This window comes from Thamnophis elegans, chromosome Z (genome assembly GCF_009769535.1).
Source record: "Thamnophis elegans isolate rThaEle1 chromosome Z, rThaEle1.pri, whole genome shotgun sequence".
Classification (NCBI taxonomy): domain Eukaryota; kingdom Metazoa; phylum Chordata; class Lepidosauria; order Squamata; family Colubridae; genus Thamnophis; species Thamnophis elegans.
The window spans coordinates 70,980,083-70,999,883 of record NC_045558.1 but is presented as its reverse complement, the minus strand read 5'-3'; the positions used below and the strand labels follow the sequence as shown (position 1 = coordinate 70,999,883).

The window sequence follows — 19,801 nt, the reverse complement described above, 5'->3', positions numbered from 1 at the left end:
AAGTGATCATCTGATTGTTGAAACTAAGTTACTATTTTATATATATTCTGCCCTTTTAATAGTACTTCAGTGATAATGCAATAAAATAGGCCCCCAAAGTGTGGTTATAGCAGAATATTTTAACTGCTGTTCTGTCTTCACTACACATTAGTCTTGTGCAGCTTGACCTGCATCTAAACCCACCTATCCTCCAACAAAACAGACCGTGTGCATAGATCCGAATGTTTTATTGAAAGAACAGGATGTGGCAAAACTGGGGAAAATAGGGATACATACAATGACAACCAAATACAAGATAGTATTGAGTTACTGCTGAATGTAACAATTAATAAATACAAGCAAGTTAAATCTCACCAGCAATGCTCTATTTGTGGGATTGGTTTGTCCTTGGATGACTGTTTGCCACAGATGGATTCTTCTTTATGCTTCTGCGTTCTCCAAATGCTAAAGGAAATGGCTTCCCAGCATGCACTTGTTTTGAGAGTGCAGGCTGATGGGTAAATGGGTGGGATCAGCTTCAAACAATACACCTGGTATTTGTCTCTGGCCACTAGATGGAACTAGAGACCAACAACAGTATATACAAGTTATATGCTGGGGCATGACAACTACTTTCTTAAGTTCTAAAAAAGAGAGAACTAACTGCTTTTTCAGAAGGGTATTCCACAATCTCAGCTTAGCTACTGGAAGCCCTATGCCAAAAAAATATTATCAGAAATCATGGAGGGGGTGATGAATGTAAAATGGGGACAGACAATAAAGGAAAGAGAAGATAATCTGAGTTGTGAAACTTAGTTTTTGTTACCGGAATAATTGTAGGTGCTTCTCCAGGGCAACAAATCCATTGTAGAAACTTGGGCCATAGTAAAATCTATATTAGTTTGATAACAATTTTGAGAAGGATAGTATATTATGATCTTCTGGTCTACTATTTTCTTGGCAGGAAAGTTTGATAAACGTGATTCTGCCTACCTTGTTTTTCCTCCAATTTAGCTAACCTTTTAAATATTAGAATATTGTAGATATTTGTTAAATGGTATAGCTCATAAAATGAATTATTATATGGAGATAACATCATTGATAAATGTTCCAAATTTATTATTTGATGTTTAATTGGTCTTAATGTAAAAAAGTTGTAAAAATGTAACAACTAAAGTGTAATCTTAGCATATTTAAAATGATTAAAATCAGAAATTACTTATCTATAGGAAAAACTTCTTTAAGGAACAGGACAATCTTTATTAATAAAGGATTAGATGAGACAGGTTTACTTCACAAATACTTTCCCAAAAGTTAAAAGTGTGACTATTTTATCTTGCAAAGATGTACAACAAGTTATCACTGATGTAAATGGATTTTTATTTAATTGTATGTAGTAAAATATCAGTATCTGCAATAGTTATGGTTAATATTTATGAACATAATTTATATCCTCATATTAAGTTTCATTAATGTTTTCAATACTTGAGTGAGTATATTTATTATAAAATAGTAATAAGAGGAGATTTCAATGAAATATTGGATTCTAACTGATCTAAGAATTATATGTAATAAGGACAAGTTGGGTTAGAGTCAGGGGTGGGATTCAGCCGGTTCGGACCGGTTCAGGTGAACCGGTTGTTCCAATTTTGCACAGTTTGGAGAACCAGTAAAATTGACCAACAGCTAGCCATGCTTACCCTGCCCTGCCCTGCCCTATATATTATCTTCCCTTTGCCATGCGGTCCTGACCATCCAGCTAATCTCCATGCCTCACCTGCTCAAAGGCAAGCATGCCACCTGCTTGCCCTTTGCCTCAGGTTGGTGCCAGGGACATACCATTCCCCGGATCTGGCCTTGCCCTGGAGCAGGTAATGGCTCCACTGCCATTACCTGCTCCATTACCTGCTCACTGCCTGCCTTGGTCAGCTCCAGCCTTGCCCTGGGTCTCCACCTGAAGGCTGCCACCCCCCTCTGGCCTCAAACTACCATTCCCCCAATTTATTCAGCCTGCCGCGCTAAGCTGAATGGCTGCGGGGGGGGGGAGACGAGAGCGCAGGAGGACCAAAGTGGTTTGGGAACACACCGGATAGTTTATCTTACCTGTAAGAAGTCGAGTTTCGAGTTTAATAAATTTATATGCCGCCCAATCCTAGAGGACTCCGGGCGGCTTACATAAAAAACAATAAAAGAAATACTAAAAAGTTTAAAAAGTAGAAGACAAGACAAGTTAAAAGAAATACAACATGCACTCAGCCTTAATGGGGCTGGACCTCATTCAAGAGGTCAACAGCCCCAGGCCTGCCGGAAAAGCCAGGTCTTAATGGCTTTGCGGAAGGCCGTGAGAGTGGGGAGGGTCCAGATCTCTGGGGGTAGATTGTTCCATAGGGCCGAGGCAGCCACAGAGAAGGCCCTCCCCCGAGGAGCCGCCAAACGACATTGTCTAGTTGACAGCACCCGGAGAAGGCCCACCCTGTGAGATCTTATCGGACACTGGGAGGTGTGTGTGTAGAAGACCATGCAGGGCTTTAAAGGTGATAACCAGCACCTTGAAGGTCCTAGGCCATGCAGGGCTTTAAAGGTGATAACCAGCACCTTGAAGCGTGTTCGGAGACCGATCGGGAGCCAGTGCAGCTCGCCGAGGATAGGTGTAACATGGGTATATCTTGATACACCCAATATCGCTCGCGCGGCTGCATTCTGGACCAGTTGTAGTCTCTGAACATTTTTCAAGGGCAGCCCCATGTAGAGCGTGTTACAGTAGTCAAGTCTTGAGGTGACGAGGGCATGAGCGACCATTTGAAGTGCCTCCCGGTCCAGGTAGGGCCGCAACTGGTGCACCAGACGAACCTGGGCCAAAGCTCCCCTGGTCACAGCTGACAAATGATGGTCTAGTGTCAGCTGTGGGTCCAGGAGGACACCCAAGTTACGGGCCCTCTCTGAGGGATGTAAGGTTTCACCCCCCCAGGCTTAAAGTTGGAATATCTGGACTATCCTTGGGGGGCAACATCCATAGCCACTCGGTCTTGTCAGGGTTGAGTGCAAGCTTGTTCATTCCCATCCAGACCCTAACAGCTTCCAGGCACTGGCACATCACTTCCACCACTTCACTGAGTTGGCACGGGACGGATAGATACAATTGGGTATCGTCCGCATACTGATGGTATTTAATCCCGTGCCGGTGAATGATCTCACCCAGCGGCTTCATGTAGATATTCAATAGGAGGGGGGACAGGACCGAGCCCTGCGGCACCCCGTATTCAAGGGGCCTAGAGGTCAACCGCTGTCCTCCAACCAACACCGACTGTGACCTGCCAGAGAGGTAAGAGGAGAACCACCGCAGAACAGTGCCTCCCACTCCCACCTCTTCTAGCCGTCGCAGGAGGATACCATGGTTAGTCCCATCCAGAAAGATCTTGCAACTGCTTCTTCTGTCCCTTGCCAACCTTGGTTGCTTGCAGAGACCCTCCATGTGCTCTCCGGGTCACCAATGCTTCTTTTGCTGGGAGGGAGATGGTCTCTTGTGCAATTTAGTAGCTGTGAGCTGCTGCTTTCCTCTAAGTCCCATCTGGAAAGCACTGTAGAACAGAGAATCAGCATTCAACATGGCTGATGCTTTTCTGTGCTGCGTGCTTTCTGAATGGGTCTTAGAGGAAAGCAGTGACTCACAGCTCCTAAATTGCTCTCTCTCCCAGCAAGCGCAGCAGCTGAGAGAGAAGCATCCGCTGCCCCGGACAACAGAGATGGAGCGGAGCAGGCCCCAAAAGGCTGCTTAGTTAATCCTCACCGCATGGTGGAAGCCGCACATGTGTGGAAGCTGTGCACATGCACAGTAGTTATGTGCACACACATCAAATGCATGGAAGCTGTGTTGCACACATGTACGAATGCTCACATTTTTGGTGAACTGGTTGTTAAGTGGGTTGAATCCCAACACTAGTTACGGTTGCTGGTCATTCCTCTAATGTGCAGAGCTAGAAGTACAGTGAATATATCATTAAATTGTTCTCAACAATCCCTTGTAAGTAAGGAATATTTAGTAAATAGATTAAAATAGTGTTTTTTGCAGATAGAAAAGATTGATAACTATTGTATCATAGGAATAATAGTCAACTCTTGTGAACCAGTCCCAGTCATTTTTGATGCATATTATTTTATTTCTGGATATCCTATCAGATTAAAAAACCAGGCTGAGCCCTGCTCTATCTCTCCCTCCTTCTCTCCCTCTGTCTCTGTCTCTCTCTACATTACATTACGTTACATTACATACATACATACATACATACATACATACATACATACATACATACATACATTTATGTGCTATCTTTTCTACAATTCTAATAAATTATTGTATATAATTAATGGACACTACTGAACTTGATGAGTTGAAGACATAGCAGGTAAGTTTTATCTTGAATAGAAAGCTGAAACAATTTGCTTATTCTAGATGATACTTCTTTTTAATTATTTTTCTTTTCTGATTGTTAACTTTCAACAGAGTCCAGTGAAGATCAATCAGATTAGCCTTGATGAAAGTGGTGAGCACATGGGTGTGTGTTCTGAAGATGGCAAGGTACATCAAGAGCAAGCCCTCCCCCCTTTATTTCTCTTTATCTGTAAAGGTCCTTCAGTGTTATTTTTCCAGACCACTGGAAGATCTGTGTACAGTGAAATTCTATAATAACATTACCTTGGCGCATCTGCCTTACTATCAAACACACTTCAGAAAACTCATCTTTAAAGTCAAATATATTTGGTTCAAATCTACTTTTGGAAAAGTAATTACAAAAAATGTCAATACTGTTATTGGTATTAAGCTGATTAACAGCTATGGTAGAGGCACATGTCACTGCAATTATTGCTGCGGTGCCAGTTATAGTTCACTGACTACTCTGATGTTCCTGCAAGAATGTATCTTAATGCTTCTTTGGTATAAATCCAGAAAATTGGATTCCTGTGGGCAAAATTTCTATGGACTGGTAGTTTTTCATTCATATATATTTTAAAACTTTTATGTTTGCTACTTCTGGAATATTTTGATAAGCAGTCACCATCTATCAGGCTTTATAGTCAGTGAACTATTACAGCATTAAAGAAATGTGAAATCAATAATGCATGCACACACCCTGTTTCTTTTTTAAAATGTGGCACCCCCATCTCAATTGGGAACATACATCATTTTTTTGCACAGCCAACAATTACCCATATTTTTCGGGAACAAAGGAAGCTTAACATTTTAGTGATTTTGAGGATTGATTTCTTCACTTATTAGAATGTCTTTATTTGTTTATTTTTAAGTGTGCAGCAACCTTGACTAATAGTAAGTAATTCAGGGTGATAAAACTCTGGTATAATCTATTCAGATGCTTTTACAGAAAATAATATTGCTTGTCTGTTGTGTGCATTTGATACCACTCCTCAAAGTCTGACTGATTGAAGTGGTCCAAGCTTGTTTATTATTGAATTCTTTGGCAGGTTCATACCAAATTAAACAACAAGCTTATTGTGCTTAGTTAAACATATTTTAATAGTATTAAGTTTCAGTTTTCTATTACATGTGTAGCCGTAGACCATTGCAAAAACTTTACATTGTATGAGCTGCAGAGTAATCAAGCTAATTTTCACTTAGTATTCATCATTTGAAAGAGAGAATTTCCATACATTAATTGTAATACCTCTGAATATTTGACTTTAAGCTGAAAAAAAAGTGTACCACACATTAAGAGATCTGGAAAATTATCAGACAGCAAAACATTATTTTGTCCTCATCAGTTCCAACCAGTGGTGGGTTCCGACAGGTATGCCCTGGTATTCTACAGAGGAATTATTTAGTCTATTGTCTGTACTTCTATAACTATCTGTTTTCGTACAGCAACCAAACAGGACATAATAAAGACTTCAGCAAATAGTTAAGTCTGAAGAAAAAAACATTTCAAACAGCCTGCCTTCTATTGGGGACTGTATACTGCTTGGGTCAGAAAGAGGGCTGAGAAAATTTCTACAGACCCTGCACTTCCTATAAATAAACTTGTTTCAACTTCTCCCCTTAAAATGCTGCTACAGGACATTGCATGCTAAAACAACTAGACAAGAGACCGTTTCCCCCCCTCATTCCTTCACACTGCTGAATTTCCACAGTTGTCTTAATCTGAGTATATTATCCATGTAGTACAGCTATATTTATTTTATCCTTCTCATCTGTTCTACTATTTCTTTGTTGGTATCATTATTATGATTATTATCTTTTGTTACTATGATTATTATTACTTTGATTTTTTGCATGTACATTGAGAGCTTATGCATCAGAGACAAATTCCTTGTGCGTTTAATCATGCTTGGTCAATAAAATATTCTATTCTATAACACAACATCAGCAATTAAAAGCTGGCTAACTCTTACACCTGAAGCAATAAAAGGGTTTTGGTATGGCTATGAGGAAAGAGAGACTATGAGGAAAGAGAGTAAAGATAGTAAAAATAGTGATGCAGTCATTTTACTTGATCAGAAGCACCAAAAGTGTGCTTCGTCAAAAGAGGAGATTCCTCACATTATCTGGTTCATGCAGTTTACAGCTTTAAAGGTACTATTGTTTAATATTTATAATAAGAAATAAGAAATAAAAAAACTTTAAATGGTTAAAATACTGCTGCCAGTTGTTTTTTTTAAAGTATAATTGAATATATTTGATAATTCTTTTGACCTTTTCAATTAAATAACAGATAAATCAATACAATACTAAAAGCATATTATTTATTTCAGGTGCAGGTATTTGGATTGTACACAGGAGAAGAATTCCTTGAAACATTTGATTGCCTAATTAAAGTAAATAATTTATTTTAATTTAATTTATTATTTATGTTATTACATTCTTTAATTGATTTAAATATTTTACTTTATTTTCAACAATATAGTACTGTTGTGTAAAAATAGTTGCACCTATTCTGATAAGATAGGAATAACTAACAAACTACTCTCTGATTTGTTAAATTAACCTAATGATTGTTTGTGATTTATACTGTTTTATAGATATTCATCATCAGATCAGAGATATGTTATAATATGAGCCATGTTGTGTAGGGTCTTAGGCCGTAGTAGGATGGAATCCAGTTGTGGAAGTAACAGTTCAGCTGGTTACCATTTTTCTTGGCCATAGTACAGTTAGTCAGAATGATACTCTACAAAGCTGGAAGATACAAGGACAGGGGTATCAAACTCAAAGCCCACAGGCCAGATCCAGCCTGAAATGTGGTTAGATCTGACCGGCAGAGACACCCTAGAATCAGCAAAGGACTGGCCCATCCTGGTCCAGGCCATCTGGATGCTGATCTACAACCTGGTGGTGGCCATCTTCGGCCAGAAAGCAATCAGCCTTCTGTGGTGCCAATGAGGGGCTGGCATGCACCGCCCCATGCCCTGGGCTCATGGATAGGAGGCAGTGAGTGCACATGGGGCATGGCCTCCCTGAAGACTGTCTTCTCCTGCAGGCTGACTGCCTTCTGAGCACCTCCCTTTCACCCAGGACGCCAGCCCCTGCATACTTGCCGCCTCCTATGCATATACCCATGGGATGGGGTCAAGATGACTGGGCAGTCCCTTGCTAATTCCAGGGCACCCCCATGGGTCTGATCTAAGGTCGGGTGCAGGAATCAGCGCTGTCCATGGCCCAGATGTGCTGCTCACTCATGTGTGCCGGCCTTACCGTTTTGAGTGCAGGAATCCTCGTTTGAGTGTCTTCAACCCATGTCCAACCTGCCTGAGATTGCTGCATCAGCAGAGGAATGACATCCCATTGTCCCATGGACCCCACCTGCATTCAAATGAGGCACTTGGAAATAGAGCTATCTTTTTTTCTAAATATATTTTTTATTATTTTTACACTTAAAACAACGCAATACCGTGAAGTTGGAGTAGAGCTATCTTTGAGGGCAATCCCACTGCTACACTTCTGTTTTCTTCAGCTCAGACACAGGTGGGGCACCCAAACTGCTGGCGATGGTGGTGGTGGTGGGAGCCAGCCAGTCTTGCCTGACCTACTCTCCTGGTCAGCCTTGCCGCTCTTCTCCTCCTCACTCAAACATCAGCAGGCCCTGCAGAACAATGGGGTCTCTCATTTCTCCCCCAGCGCAGTGAGCTCCAGCAGACTGAATGGAAGTGCAGGCCCTGTTGCGCTGCTCGCCCATCCCAGAAACGCCCACCCCGACCTCCGAAAGTCAATTACAATTCTGATGCAGCCCTCAACAAAATTGAGCTTGACACCCCTGTAATGGGACAAAGAAAATTGATAGGGTCAAAAGAAAGTAGTATTGGTTTTAAATTCAGATGATTGATTTTAGTTAATATTACTCTATATGAAATAATGCTTGTTTTTTAATTTTGAAGATATAACAGATATAGGTAGGATATCTGTTGGGATCAGAATTTCAGTTGCTAAGACACTCTGTTGTAAAGCATAATATCAGTGGTGGCGCAGTGGTTAGGGTGCAGTACTGCAGGCCACTTCAGCTGACTGCTATCTGCAGTTCGGCTGTTCAAATCTCACCGGCTCAAGGTTGACTCAGCCTTCTATCCTTCCGAGGTGGGTGAAATGAGGACCCAGACTGTGGGGGCGATATGCTGACTCTGTAAACCGCTTAGAGAGGGCTGAAAGTCCTATGAAGCAGTATATAAGTCTAACTGCTATTGCTATTGCTATCACTTGGCAACAGCATTTTTGGGAATTTCAGTTGTCAGCATCAAGCAAATCCTGGGATGTCATTAAGTGAAACATTGCATGTTTGCCATTTAGAATCTTTTGCTGACTTCTCCATTGACCTTGCTATCAAATACTAGTAATAAAGAACATAAATGACAATTATATGATTGCAGGTTGCTGCGACATTGTAATTGCACATCAAGTGCCCAGATCATAATCACATGACTGCTGGGATGCTGCAACAAGTGGAATTTTGAGGACTGGTCATAAATAGTACTTGTTCAGCAACTCGTTAACTGGGCGTCACTGTATTTCTAGCATCACAATACCAATGTATTTTTTCCCCTCTGTTATATTCAGATTGTTGCTGTTCACCCTCAGTTTGTGAGATCGCATTGTAAGCAGTTTGTAACAGGAGGAAACAAAGTAAGTTTTCTCATTTCATAAACTTTTAAAATTTATAGCAGAATTCAGTTTGGCCTAAATAAGGAGATTTATGACAAAAATATCCACTGAGAAATCTCAGGTTTCCTGATTGTAACTTTAATGAGAGGCTTTTTAAGAAGCTGTATTTTTAAATTTATTACACACACACACACGCACACACACACACACACACACACACACACCAAGACCAGTGTGGAATATTGGCTTTGTTGCTTTAAACGGATTGGTTGTCTGTGTTGTCACATCTTGATTGGTTGATGGAATTGATGTTTGGTGAAGGTGATTGGTGATAGTGTCCTATGTTGTTCTGGGTCCTGTGTTGGTTTTTGTGGCTGGGACTCGTTTATCATCACCAAACATCAATTCCATCAACCAATCAAGATGTGACAACACAGCCAACCAATCTGTTTAAAGCAACAAAGCCAACATTCCACACACCTCCATCTATATTTATAGAAAAACGGCAACTCCAATCACGCTTTGCTCACACAAGTATAAAGCCAAAGGCACCAGCCTGAAGATGACGAGTGTGACCTCGTCGAAACGTCATCAAGTTACTGTCAATCTTACATGGGAAAAGACACAAATATGCCAATATATTCATACATACATACATACATACATACATACAAACACACACACACATACATACATAGATACATACATACAGACCCGAATATGCCAAGACCTGCATGCATGCATGCACACAGACACAGACACACACAGACACACACAGACACACACACACACACACACACACACACACACACACACACACACACACACACACACACACATATATATATATATATATATATATATATATATATATATATATAATGTATTTAGTGTTACAACCCCTGGTATGCCCAAATATGGGAGGAGGCATACTGCTTCCTTTCTCTGTCTATCGGCTCATCACAAGAGACCATCCAGACAGAAAGCCAATTTTGCCTTTGTAACAAAGGCAACAGCAAAAATATTGGCTTTCTGTCTGGATGGTCTCTTGTGATGAGCCGATAGACAGAGAAAGGAAGCAGTGTGCCTCCTCCCATATTTGGGTATACCAGGGGTTGTGACACTAAATACATACCTATTTCCCTGGCTCAGGTGATAAAGGAGGAGAACCTTGTGGCTTAGTGGTTAACACAACTGCTTAATATGTAATACAGCACAGGTTCAAATCCCAGTAAGGGTATGGCTAGCTGATGAGAACTAAATAGCTTAAAATAAATCTATACCAGTCTCCCTTTATTTATTTATCAGCTCAAATACAACATGTGTGTGTGTGTGTGTGTGTGTGTGTGTGTGTGTGTACACATACCCAACACATACATATGTGTTGTATTTGTGCTGATAAATAAATAAAGGGAGACTAGTATAGATCTATTTCAAGCTATTTAGCTCTCATCAGCTAGCCATACTCTTACTGGGATTGGAACCTGTGCTGTATTGTATCTTAGGCAGATGTGTTAACCATTAAGCCACAGAGTTTCTCTCCTTATCAGCATCCAGACAGAAACCCAATATTTTTACTGTTGCCTTTGTTACATTAGGCAACAGTAAAGATGCAATACAGCACAGATTCCAATCCCAGTAAGGGTATGGACGAGCAGATGGACAGAGAATGGAAGCAGTGAACGTCTTCCCATATTTGGGCATACCAGGAGTTGTGACTTTAAATATATACCTTTCTCCCTGGCTCAGCTGATAAGGAGAGAGCTGATATATTTAAAGGGACTTTAAATATATACATATATACATACATACATACATACATACATACATACATGCATACATACACATACATACATACACACACATACATACTCACACACACACACACACATACATACATATATACATACATACTCTCTCACACACATACATATACATACATACATACATACACATACATACATACATACACATACATACATACATACATACATACACACATATTCAGTGAATGTAAAACTGGGATAAATCTATTGTATTTTTTTGTTCAACTACTTCATATTGTGAAAAATAATTATTTTTAAACTAAATTAGTATTATGCAATCGAAGATAGTTTTGAGTTTTCAAAAGTTGATAAAAGATGAGTAGGTAAGCTGTAACAAGCATATAGTCAACTCATATTTATTACTATAGAACTGAATGTGATTTGTCTTTTGGCTGATATACTTAGAAGTGTACCCCATGTGGGATAAAGACAAATCAAGCTTAATATTTTCTTTCCTTGATACAGTATAGGGGTTCAATAGAAGATATGATGTCATTTGTGCTAAAATCCCATTATGCAAATTGTATAGGTTATTTATAGATAGTAAACAATCTGGTTTGTTTTGTCTCTTATCATTCTAGTTAATTCTCATGTCCATACCTATTTGCTACAGGACCATATGTGGTATATATCTATTACTATCACAAATATCTTATTATACTTTTAAAAAATAACTAAAATTAGTTAATGCCACATATGGTCCTGTAGTAAAGAATGCAAATATCAAGTAGGCCACATTTTTTCAGTCTGAATATTCTGCTTATCAGTTCAATTTAACATTTAGAATTTAGAATTCTTAATTATAGGCATATTGACTAGTCTATACATCTGATATAAACCCAGATTGAGGATGGCTGACAATAAACATTTGTGAAATATAAACCATGGAGTTTAGTTGTAAGAAGCAAGTATTTGTGATCTACAAGAGTTCATGCAATAATAAATAGACTTCTATTTAAATGATATAAGATTCTTTGATTTTGTTGCAGAATGGGTATGTTTCAACTTCTGAAATATACATCACTATAGAATATACAGTAGACAAGGTGCATTTATTTTTATATCTTGTGTACATGTATCTATACTGATCTTTTTTGTTTGGATTTGTTCAGTTATTACAGTGAAAGAGATAGCTCTTGCACACAAAAGGATTCAGGTATCTACTAGTTCTTCAACTGAAGTGGCTGCTCAAAGCTGTGCATGCAGGACTTTGAATACATATTAAAGCAAGCAGGCCTCAGGCTCAGTACTAAAAATTGTAGCCTGGAAATATTATAATTTGTGTTTTGCTTTGATCTGAAGACAAATGATTTGCAGCTTAATGAAACTATTTGCTATGTGGAATCAAGAAGGTCTTGCTGTGTGACCATACAATCCTTAGTAAATGTCCAAATGAGCATGTAACTGTCAACCTGGTGGCAGATTCTTGAATATAAAAAAGTGATGATGAATAGAACATACAAACAAATTTGCATTCTGAATTACATGTAGTGTTTCTTGCATGTATGACTTTGTTAGGCTATGATTCTTATTGATTCACCTCAAGGCTTTTTCCAGTATAGATTATATGTATTCTCTTATGTGTGTTTCTCATTTATATTTTCCAACTCCAATTCCCTGGTCGTATTTTAATAATTTTACCTCTTTGCCTTTCATTTTACACAAACATTGAGGTGTATATATAAAAGATGCAAATATTATGATTGGGATAATTTAAAAAATAAATTACAATGTACAAATTATTAGAGATACTTAAATTACAAAAACAAATTAATTAATGATGGATATAGAAGTAGCCTTTCCAACAAAAAATATTCTGATTTATTTATTATGATAATTGCACAAAAGGAATAATCTATTGTTAATAAAGAATAACGTTTTTTAGCCAGGAAATTTGTATGAATACAAAATTACTCTTTGAACCGGATTATTGTTTGGATAAGGCATAGCAAACTAAAACTGAATCAAGACAAGATTGAGCGTATTGTTTTTGCTGATGACTTGTCTTTTGAAGGGTTATTTTCCTATTCTGGGAGGGAGGGAACCTTATCCTGAACAAGCAGATTGACATCTTGAGGTACTTCTGTATTCTGTCCAGTCTGTGAATGCTCAAATGAGCATAAGTGATGGATATCTTATTTCAGCTACTCATGATTTAATAATATCCATTTTACATAGGATAGATCTGGTATCATTAATCTTTATTCTGATCACCACCAAAATAGATTATTGCAATGCAGTTTACACAAGGATGCCTTTAAAAGAAACCTAGAAATTGTACCAAATCATTGCTACTAAGCAGTGGTGAAATTCAATTTTTTTTACTATCGGTTCTGTGGGCGTGGCTTGGTGGGCGTGGCAGACGGAGGATACTGCAAAATCCCCATTTCCTTCCCACCCTAGGGCCAGCCAGAGGGGTATTATTTGGTTCTCCAAACTATTCAAAATTTCCACTACTGGTTCTCCAGAACCTGCCAGAACCTGCTGAATTTCACCCCTGCTACTAAGCATTTATACACTTGTTCAATTGAGACCACATGCTCTTTAGATGGTGTACAAAACTACAAGAAAAAAGAAAAAACTGTAATCAATAAATACAAAATAATATAAAACACAATAAATGTGCAATCAGAACCAAAATATTTATCATTTGAGTTCTCATCCTAATCTCAAGGCCCCAAGGTCTTTATTATCTTCCTGAAGGCTTTTTAGGTTGACCAACCATATGTCAGCAAGAAGATTGTTTCAGAAGACAGGGACCATTTGCCTTCTTGGTCCCATAAGATGACTTCATTAAAGGGACCCAGAATGTGCCTTCCCCATCAGAGTGTTTGAGATGGGTAGATACCCTTGAGAATAATCAGTCTTGCAATTAAGCCACTCCTATGCCACTTAGGCATTACAAGTTACCAATACCTTGAAATACACCTAGAAGCATATTGCAGTGCAGTGCATATTGATCAGTGCAACTTGTAAAGCACAGATGTTGCAAGACCATAATGAGAAATATTCATAACAATCTGGACCACTGCACTGAACCTTTTGAATGGTCTTCAAGGGCGCATACAGTATACAGCAGTAGTACAGTCAGGATATAAGTTAGGTGTGAGTGACTGTGAACAGAGTCCCCCCAGCCCATGCAGGTGCAGAACTGATGTACAGGTCAAAGCTGTGCTAAGATCACATTGGCCACAATTATCAAATAGAATTTCAAATAGGAATTGTTGGTATATATGAAGATAATTTTCCTTAACCTGTTAACATTCTATCAAGTTGTACTTCAACTATCATAATTCTCAACTATCATGGTAGAAGTCTGAGACGAAGTAACAAAGGCATTCATAAAATTTGGAGTATGGTATTTTGCCCTTGACTACAATTCTACTACAGCGTTCTTTTATTTTATTGAGATCTTGGTATCATACAACAGAAATATTCTCTTTTGACCAATGGCTAAGGGATGACTAACTGAATCATTCCTGCTCCTTTCATACCTAATTAAGTATAGCAAAAATTGAATGGAACACTTAGCAGAAAATGGTAATAATAATATTTTGTAAATTACTAGCCAAAAAAGGCTGTTGGAATTTTGTGGCATAAAGAAAAAGACATATAGTGTTACTGTAGGCCAGTGACGTGCGGTGAAGCTTATGGCTGGTGAGGCAAAAAGAAAGAATGCGGCTTTTGCCCACCCCGCAGCTATGTCCGAAATAGAGGCGCCCCGCGCCCTGCAGCTATATCCAACCCAGCTGCGGGACGTGGGATGCCTCTATGTCAGACAGAAGCAGTGGGGCGCTTTCTTTCGGCTTTTGCCTGCCCCGCAGGGCAAACATTTCCACCTTGCAGGCGCCAGAGCCACAGGCCACCAGGAGTATGTCCTGCCCGCAGCAGAATAGCACCTGTTCCTGCTTCAGAGTGACGACTTGCTGCGACCCGAAGGGGTGCAGGTTGTAGACATGCACGATGGCTCCAGTTTGTTTAGGCTCCGCACCCAAAATCAACTGTCTCCTGCGCGATCCTCACTTTGTAGCTGCTGCAAAGGCTACCGCTTCCGCAAGGGGCCCCACTTCAGGGCGGTCAGCTGGAAGGAGGCATCAGTCACGCCCCCAATCCAGCCACCGCTTCCAGCGAAGGCAGCTTCTCTATTGGAGGCTGCTTGAAGCCATTTATACCAGGTGACAGGGCTTAAGGCTGCAGTCTGCAATAGTTTACTTTCTCCCCGAAGGTGATCTAGTTCTAAGCATGGAACAGGATTGCGCGCTTCCGTCTCCACAAGAAAGAGGCGTTGCCAGCACAGTTTGCTTTTTTCAATGGCAGACCACAAGATTGTGCTGGCAACGCTCAAGTGATCATAAAGATAGAGTAAAGGAGGCACGTGGTTCTCTTGCCTCCTCCTGCAGTTAAGCACTAAGCAGAGTCATCCACTGTGACTCCGGCAGCAACTACCTCAGCCTTTTTCCTTTTAATTTTTTTTTCTTTTCATGATGACAGTGGTGAGGCCCTGCCTCCCCTGACTGCACGTCCCTGCTGTAGGCCATACCTTTAAAAGATGGTCTAATCCTAAAAAATAACATGGTGAAAGGCTTACTAAATGAAGGTGAAAAGATGAAGTAGAAGGTCTTCAGTTATCACTTAAAGAGGTGCCACATTTTTAACTGTCTAGCTTAAATGAATTTTGTACATAGCTATTTTAAGTATATTAAAAAAATCCAAATAGCTACAATTTTGAAAATGGAAAAAAAAAACCAGAACTCATCAATTTTGAAATAATCCATTGATTGCTGTTTTTTAAAATACCTTAAACTTTTGGGTAAAAATATATCTTACCTTAAAATAATATTTTTACAATTTAGAGAAGAACATAAGTATTAAAGAACATATATCTATATTTTGTTGAATGGCAGATAGCTTTCCACTGTCAGTTTTTAATGAATATGATCATCTTTTTTGATGACTAAGAAATAGATAGTATATTAATTGAAGATGTGTATTTTTCCATTTTGTTGATTCGGTTCATCACCTTACTGTTTTAAGTTTTTTTTCCTGAAAGTTGTTTTACAGTAAACTTAGTTTCATTTGTTACTAATTATTGGCGGAGAGGGTGGTTTCTGGCATTTCCTGGGCGGGGGGAAAGGAATGACAAATGATCTAATGTAAATATAAAGTTTCTTTTAGTTGAGCTTGTCTCCTAAGGATCTCTTTGATGTCTGCACAGTTTTCTTCCCAATAACATGGAAATGGTACATCACTCTAATGTATTGTCCCTGGACCTTCACATGGAGATCTTGCAGATCTACATGATGAATTTGGAAAATGTATGAAAAATTCACATTATATATAACCTTTTTTATATGTGCACACAAACATGCCAATTGATCTTAGACAAAAAGCAGAGGAGTGTTTGAAATATGATACTGTATGAAATTAAAGAATCGCTTCTACATTAGATCATTAAACCCAGAATATAGGTGAAGCATAAATATTTTGAATAGTTGTTGGTATTTCAGGAATGGCTGATTTGTATTTTTGTTGTTAATCTTGTAAAGTACTATATTGTTTTTTTTAATTGCCTTGATTTTTAGTGTCAGCAAATCTAATTTCTCTTTGCTTTGTGAGTAAGTGACCTTTACCTCTGAACCCCATAATATGTGCTTCATAAAAACTGTTTAGATCACTTTGACAAATTATTAAATTGTCAGGATGCTGTCTGCAATTTTTTAGAAACAGGATAGTCAGCTGTTTGATATTGCATTGGTAGATGAAGAGGACTAGAAAAGAAAGGCAGATTGCTTTGTAAGCTATAAAACGTCAGTCAGTAAATACTGAGAAGTCCCATTTAAGTGAAATAAGAGTAAATACCATAGCAATGTCTGTTCAGGTATTGGGAGATTTACTTTAAATTGTGTACACTTTATAGTTGTAGTAACTTCTAGCTTGGAATTGCTGTCTGAAATAAATTCCCTTTAAAATGTTGAAATAATATTCTGTGCATCTCTACTGTATTGGACAACTGGGAATACAAAAATATATTTTCCACTGTTGATATATCTGAAACCTGGTGCTAAAACTAGATCTAGTTGCCTTAGATCTCGATCTTTAATTTGAGTCACATTTTATTTATTAATTTTAGAAATATATGCAGTTGCTCAACTCTGCAATTACCCTTACAAAAAACTTCTACCAAGATTCATTACTAGAGATGAACTATAAAATTGGTATAAATATGTTAGAAAATTTGTATTTTTCTTTCAGTTAAACATTCAGAATTCCATCTCTCTTTGTAATCTGATATTCAAATGCTGCATAACTCAATTTTTTATTATTTTTGTAAACAAGGCAGTGAACATACCTAATACTTCTTCCGCCTCTATTCCCACAACCACCACCACTCTGGGCTGGGCTGAGGGAGCATGGCTCAAAATCACCTAGCTGGCTTATGTCACTAAAGCAGATCTTGAACTCACAGTCTCCTCATGTCTAGCCTGGTGCTTAACCACTAGACTAAACTGGCTCTTTTGCACCTGTTCGTTTGACTTGTAGTATCATCAGTTTCCATAAATCAGAATATTTGTCCTTAGAGTGCATCCAATGCCAACATTTTATATTTGGTTTTGCACATTAAATGTTCATACTAGCAGCTAAAGAACAGTAGTACTTCAACTTTTTTTCCTCTTAAATCTTTATATTGTAATTGAAAATATAAATTACTCAGAATATAAATTGATCAACATAGTAAATCATTTTTCTGGAGAAGAAAAGAAATAGAAAACATTATTGTGGTGCTTGCAAGTAGAAAGGTAGCTTGAAAACTTTCTTCTTGAAATTAATTGTTTTTTTAAAAGCTGTCCTAGAATGCGATTTCTGTTACTTTTAAAATCTTGTCAATTTTTCAATTTAAGTTTCGGCCCACTGTATGTGTGATTTAAGATTTCTAATTAAGTTGACAGAAGAATCTTTTAGACATATTCAAGACTAGGCTACATATAATTAACATTAGTTAATTCAACACTTTGTTAAACTAAAACAGATGTCTTATTTTAATTAACTCTTGCCTGAAGCTAGATTTTAATAGTTGTCCAGATTTGTCCTAGTGCATTTGTTATGCATTATGAATTCTTAGACTTGATCTAAGTAGCAAGCATTTCTAAAAGCAAAAGCAGAGTATTTAGCTTATAGCATAAGATATTCAGACTTTGAACCACTGAAATTTTATCTCATAATTTTTAACAGTTCATAGAAAAGGTTACAGAGAAAGAGAGGGGGAGGGAAAGAGAAAGGGGGGGAACAAAAAGAAAGAGTTGAGAGAGGGAAAGAGAAAGGGAGAAGTGTGGAAGAGAAAGGAAGGGAGGGAAGGTGGGAAAGAGAGAGGGAGGGGAAGAGAAACAGAGTGGGAGGTCCTGTGGATCAGAGGAAGGGTCACATGTGGAGATAGGATCCAGATGTGGATGGAATGGCCATGAGAGTGAGGAATATGAATTCTGATAAAACATTTTCTGTTGTCTTCATTTCTTTGCCTTGGCAATTAAGAGCTTTACTCCTTCCTATGTCTCACTGAAGAGGGAGTGAGGATGTTGTTGCCTCAAACAAAAGTTTTAAACTGCTTTTACTTTTCTCTGCGGAAGGAGGGGGGGTCGCAGGGGAGCTGCCTCAGATAAAACTGTTTGTTCTTTTATTCTGCTGTGCAGTAGAAAAGGGGAGGAGGTGCTGCACATTAAGAGCAAGACAGAAGTTAGTACCTTAAAACCACCAGCCAGAATATTAGGAACAAGAATAGTTCACTTATAAGAAAACCCCAAAACCCATATAGCTGGCATATTTGCAAAATACCCGAGACCTTGGATGCAAAACAGGTGATGTAACGTTTAGCTATTTAACATAACAAGCATAAGGATTTAGGGGGGCTGAAATCCAAATAACCAATCAATATTATCTGTTATGCATGCATTATTAGGGGAAGGGCAAAGAGTTGATTGCGACACTCCTTGACTATAAAAACTGCTGTAAGATCCTAATCTTGGCTGCTGTAAGAGGCTAATCTTGGCTCTTGGTTAGCTTTTCAAACCAAGGTCCTTATATCTTGGTACCAAAATAAAAGTATAATTCTATAGCACACCTTGTGTCCGGTGTCTTATCGGCTTCGACACTAAGCAAGAGCCCAGTTTTGGGGACAACAATATTACACAAGTTATTTTTTTATTGTTGCTAAACGTACTATTTCAAAAGCAGAAAAAAGGGGCATAAAAGTGCATTTATCATGTTTTTCTTAGCACAATTAGCTGAACTCTGCCTTGTTTATCATTATTTTAGGTAGTAAAACTTGATTATTCAGGTTAAATTGTCATGTTGGCACTTTGCAATAAATAAGTGGGTTTTGGGTTGCAGTTTGAGCACTGGGTGCCGAAAAGATTCGCTACCACTGCTATATAGCATCTCAAAGTGCAGGCTCATTTGGCAATGTATTTTATAATTCTTCTGCTGTGTTATTTAGTAACTGGTAGAAGTGGCTATACTGACCATTTTAATTCAGATAAATTTATCTGACTATTGTGATTCTAATAGATCAAGTAAACTGGTGACTTCAGATGTGTAGATCACAAACCCTATGATCTGTAATAGCATGGAGCCTTAGAATTATTCTGTCAGATATCTGGACCATATCATATTAGGGAAGACTAGTTTATTCTCACTATGGAACGTTACTTTTCCTTAATTGGCTTCTAAAGAACAGTTTCCAGGTATATTGTTAGCAAATTACTGTTTTCAAAGGCCCAAATTACAAACTATATGGAAATGATGTCCAAATGTCTAAGAAATACCAATTGGAAGAATAAACATAACCATGATTATGCTGTCATGAATGTTATTTGGTTGAAGTTATTCTGGTGATGTAATCAGA

General features: G+C 38.4%; 1 protein-coding gene across 1 annotated transcript in view; it reads left to right on the top strand.

Annotated features, from left to right (window-relative positions):
- The window catches only part of VPS41 (VPS41 subunit of HOPS complex), a 250,144-nt gene that overhangs the window by 96,213 nt on the left and 134,130 nt on the right, over positions 1-19,801 (top strand). The window contains 3 exon segments of the mRNA XM_032234989.1: positions 4,481-4,555; positions 6,742-6,804; positions 9,035-9,100. Of these exon segments, the coding sequence (XP_032090880.1) occupies positions 4,481-4,555; positions 6,742-6,804; positions 9,035-9,100 (204 nt within the window).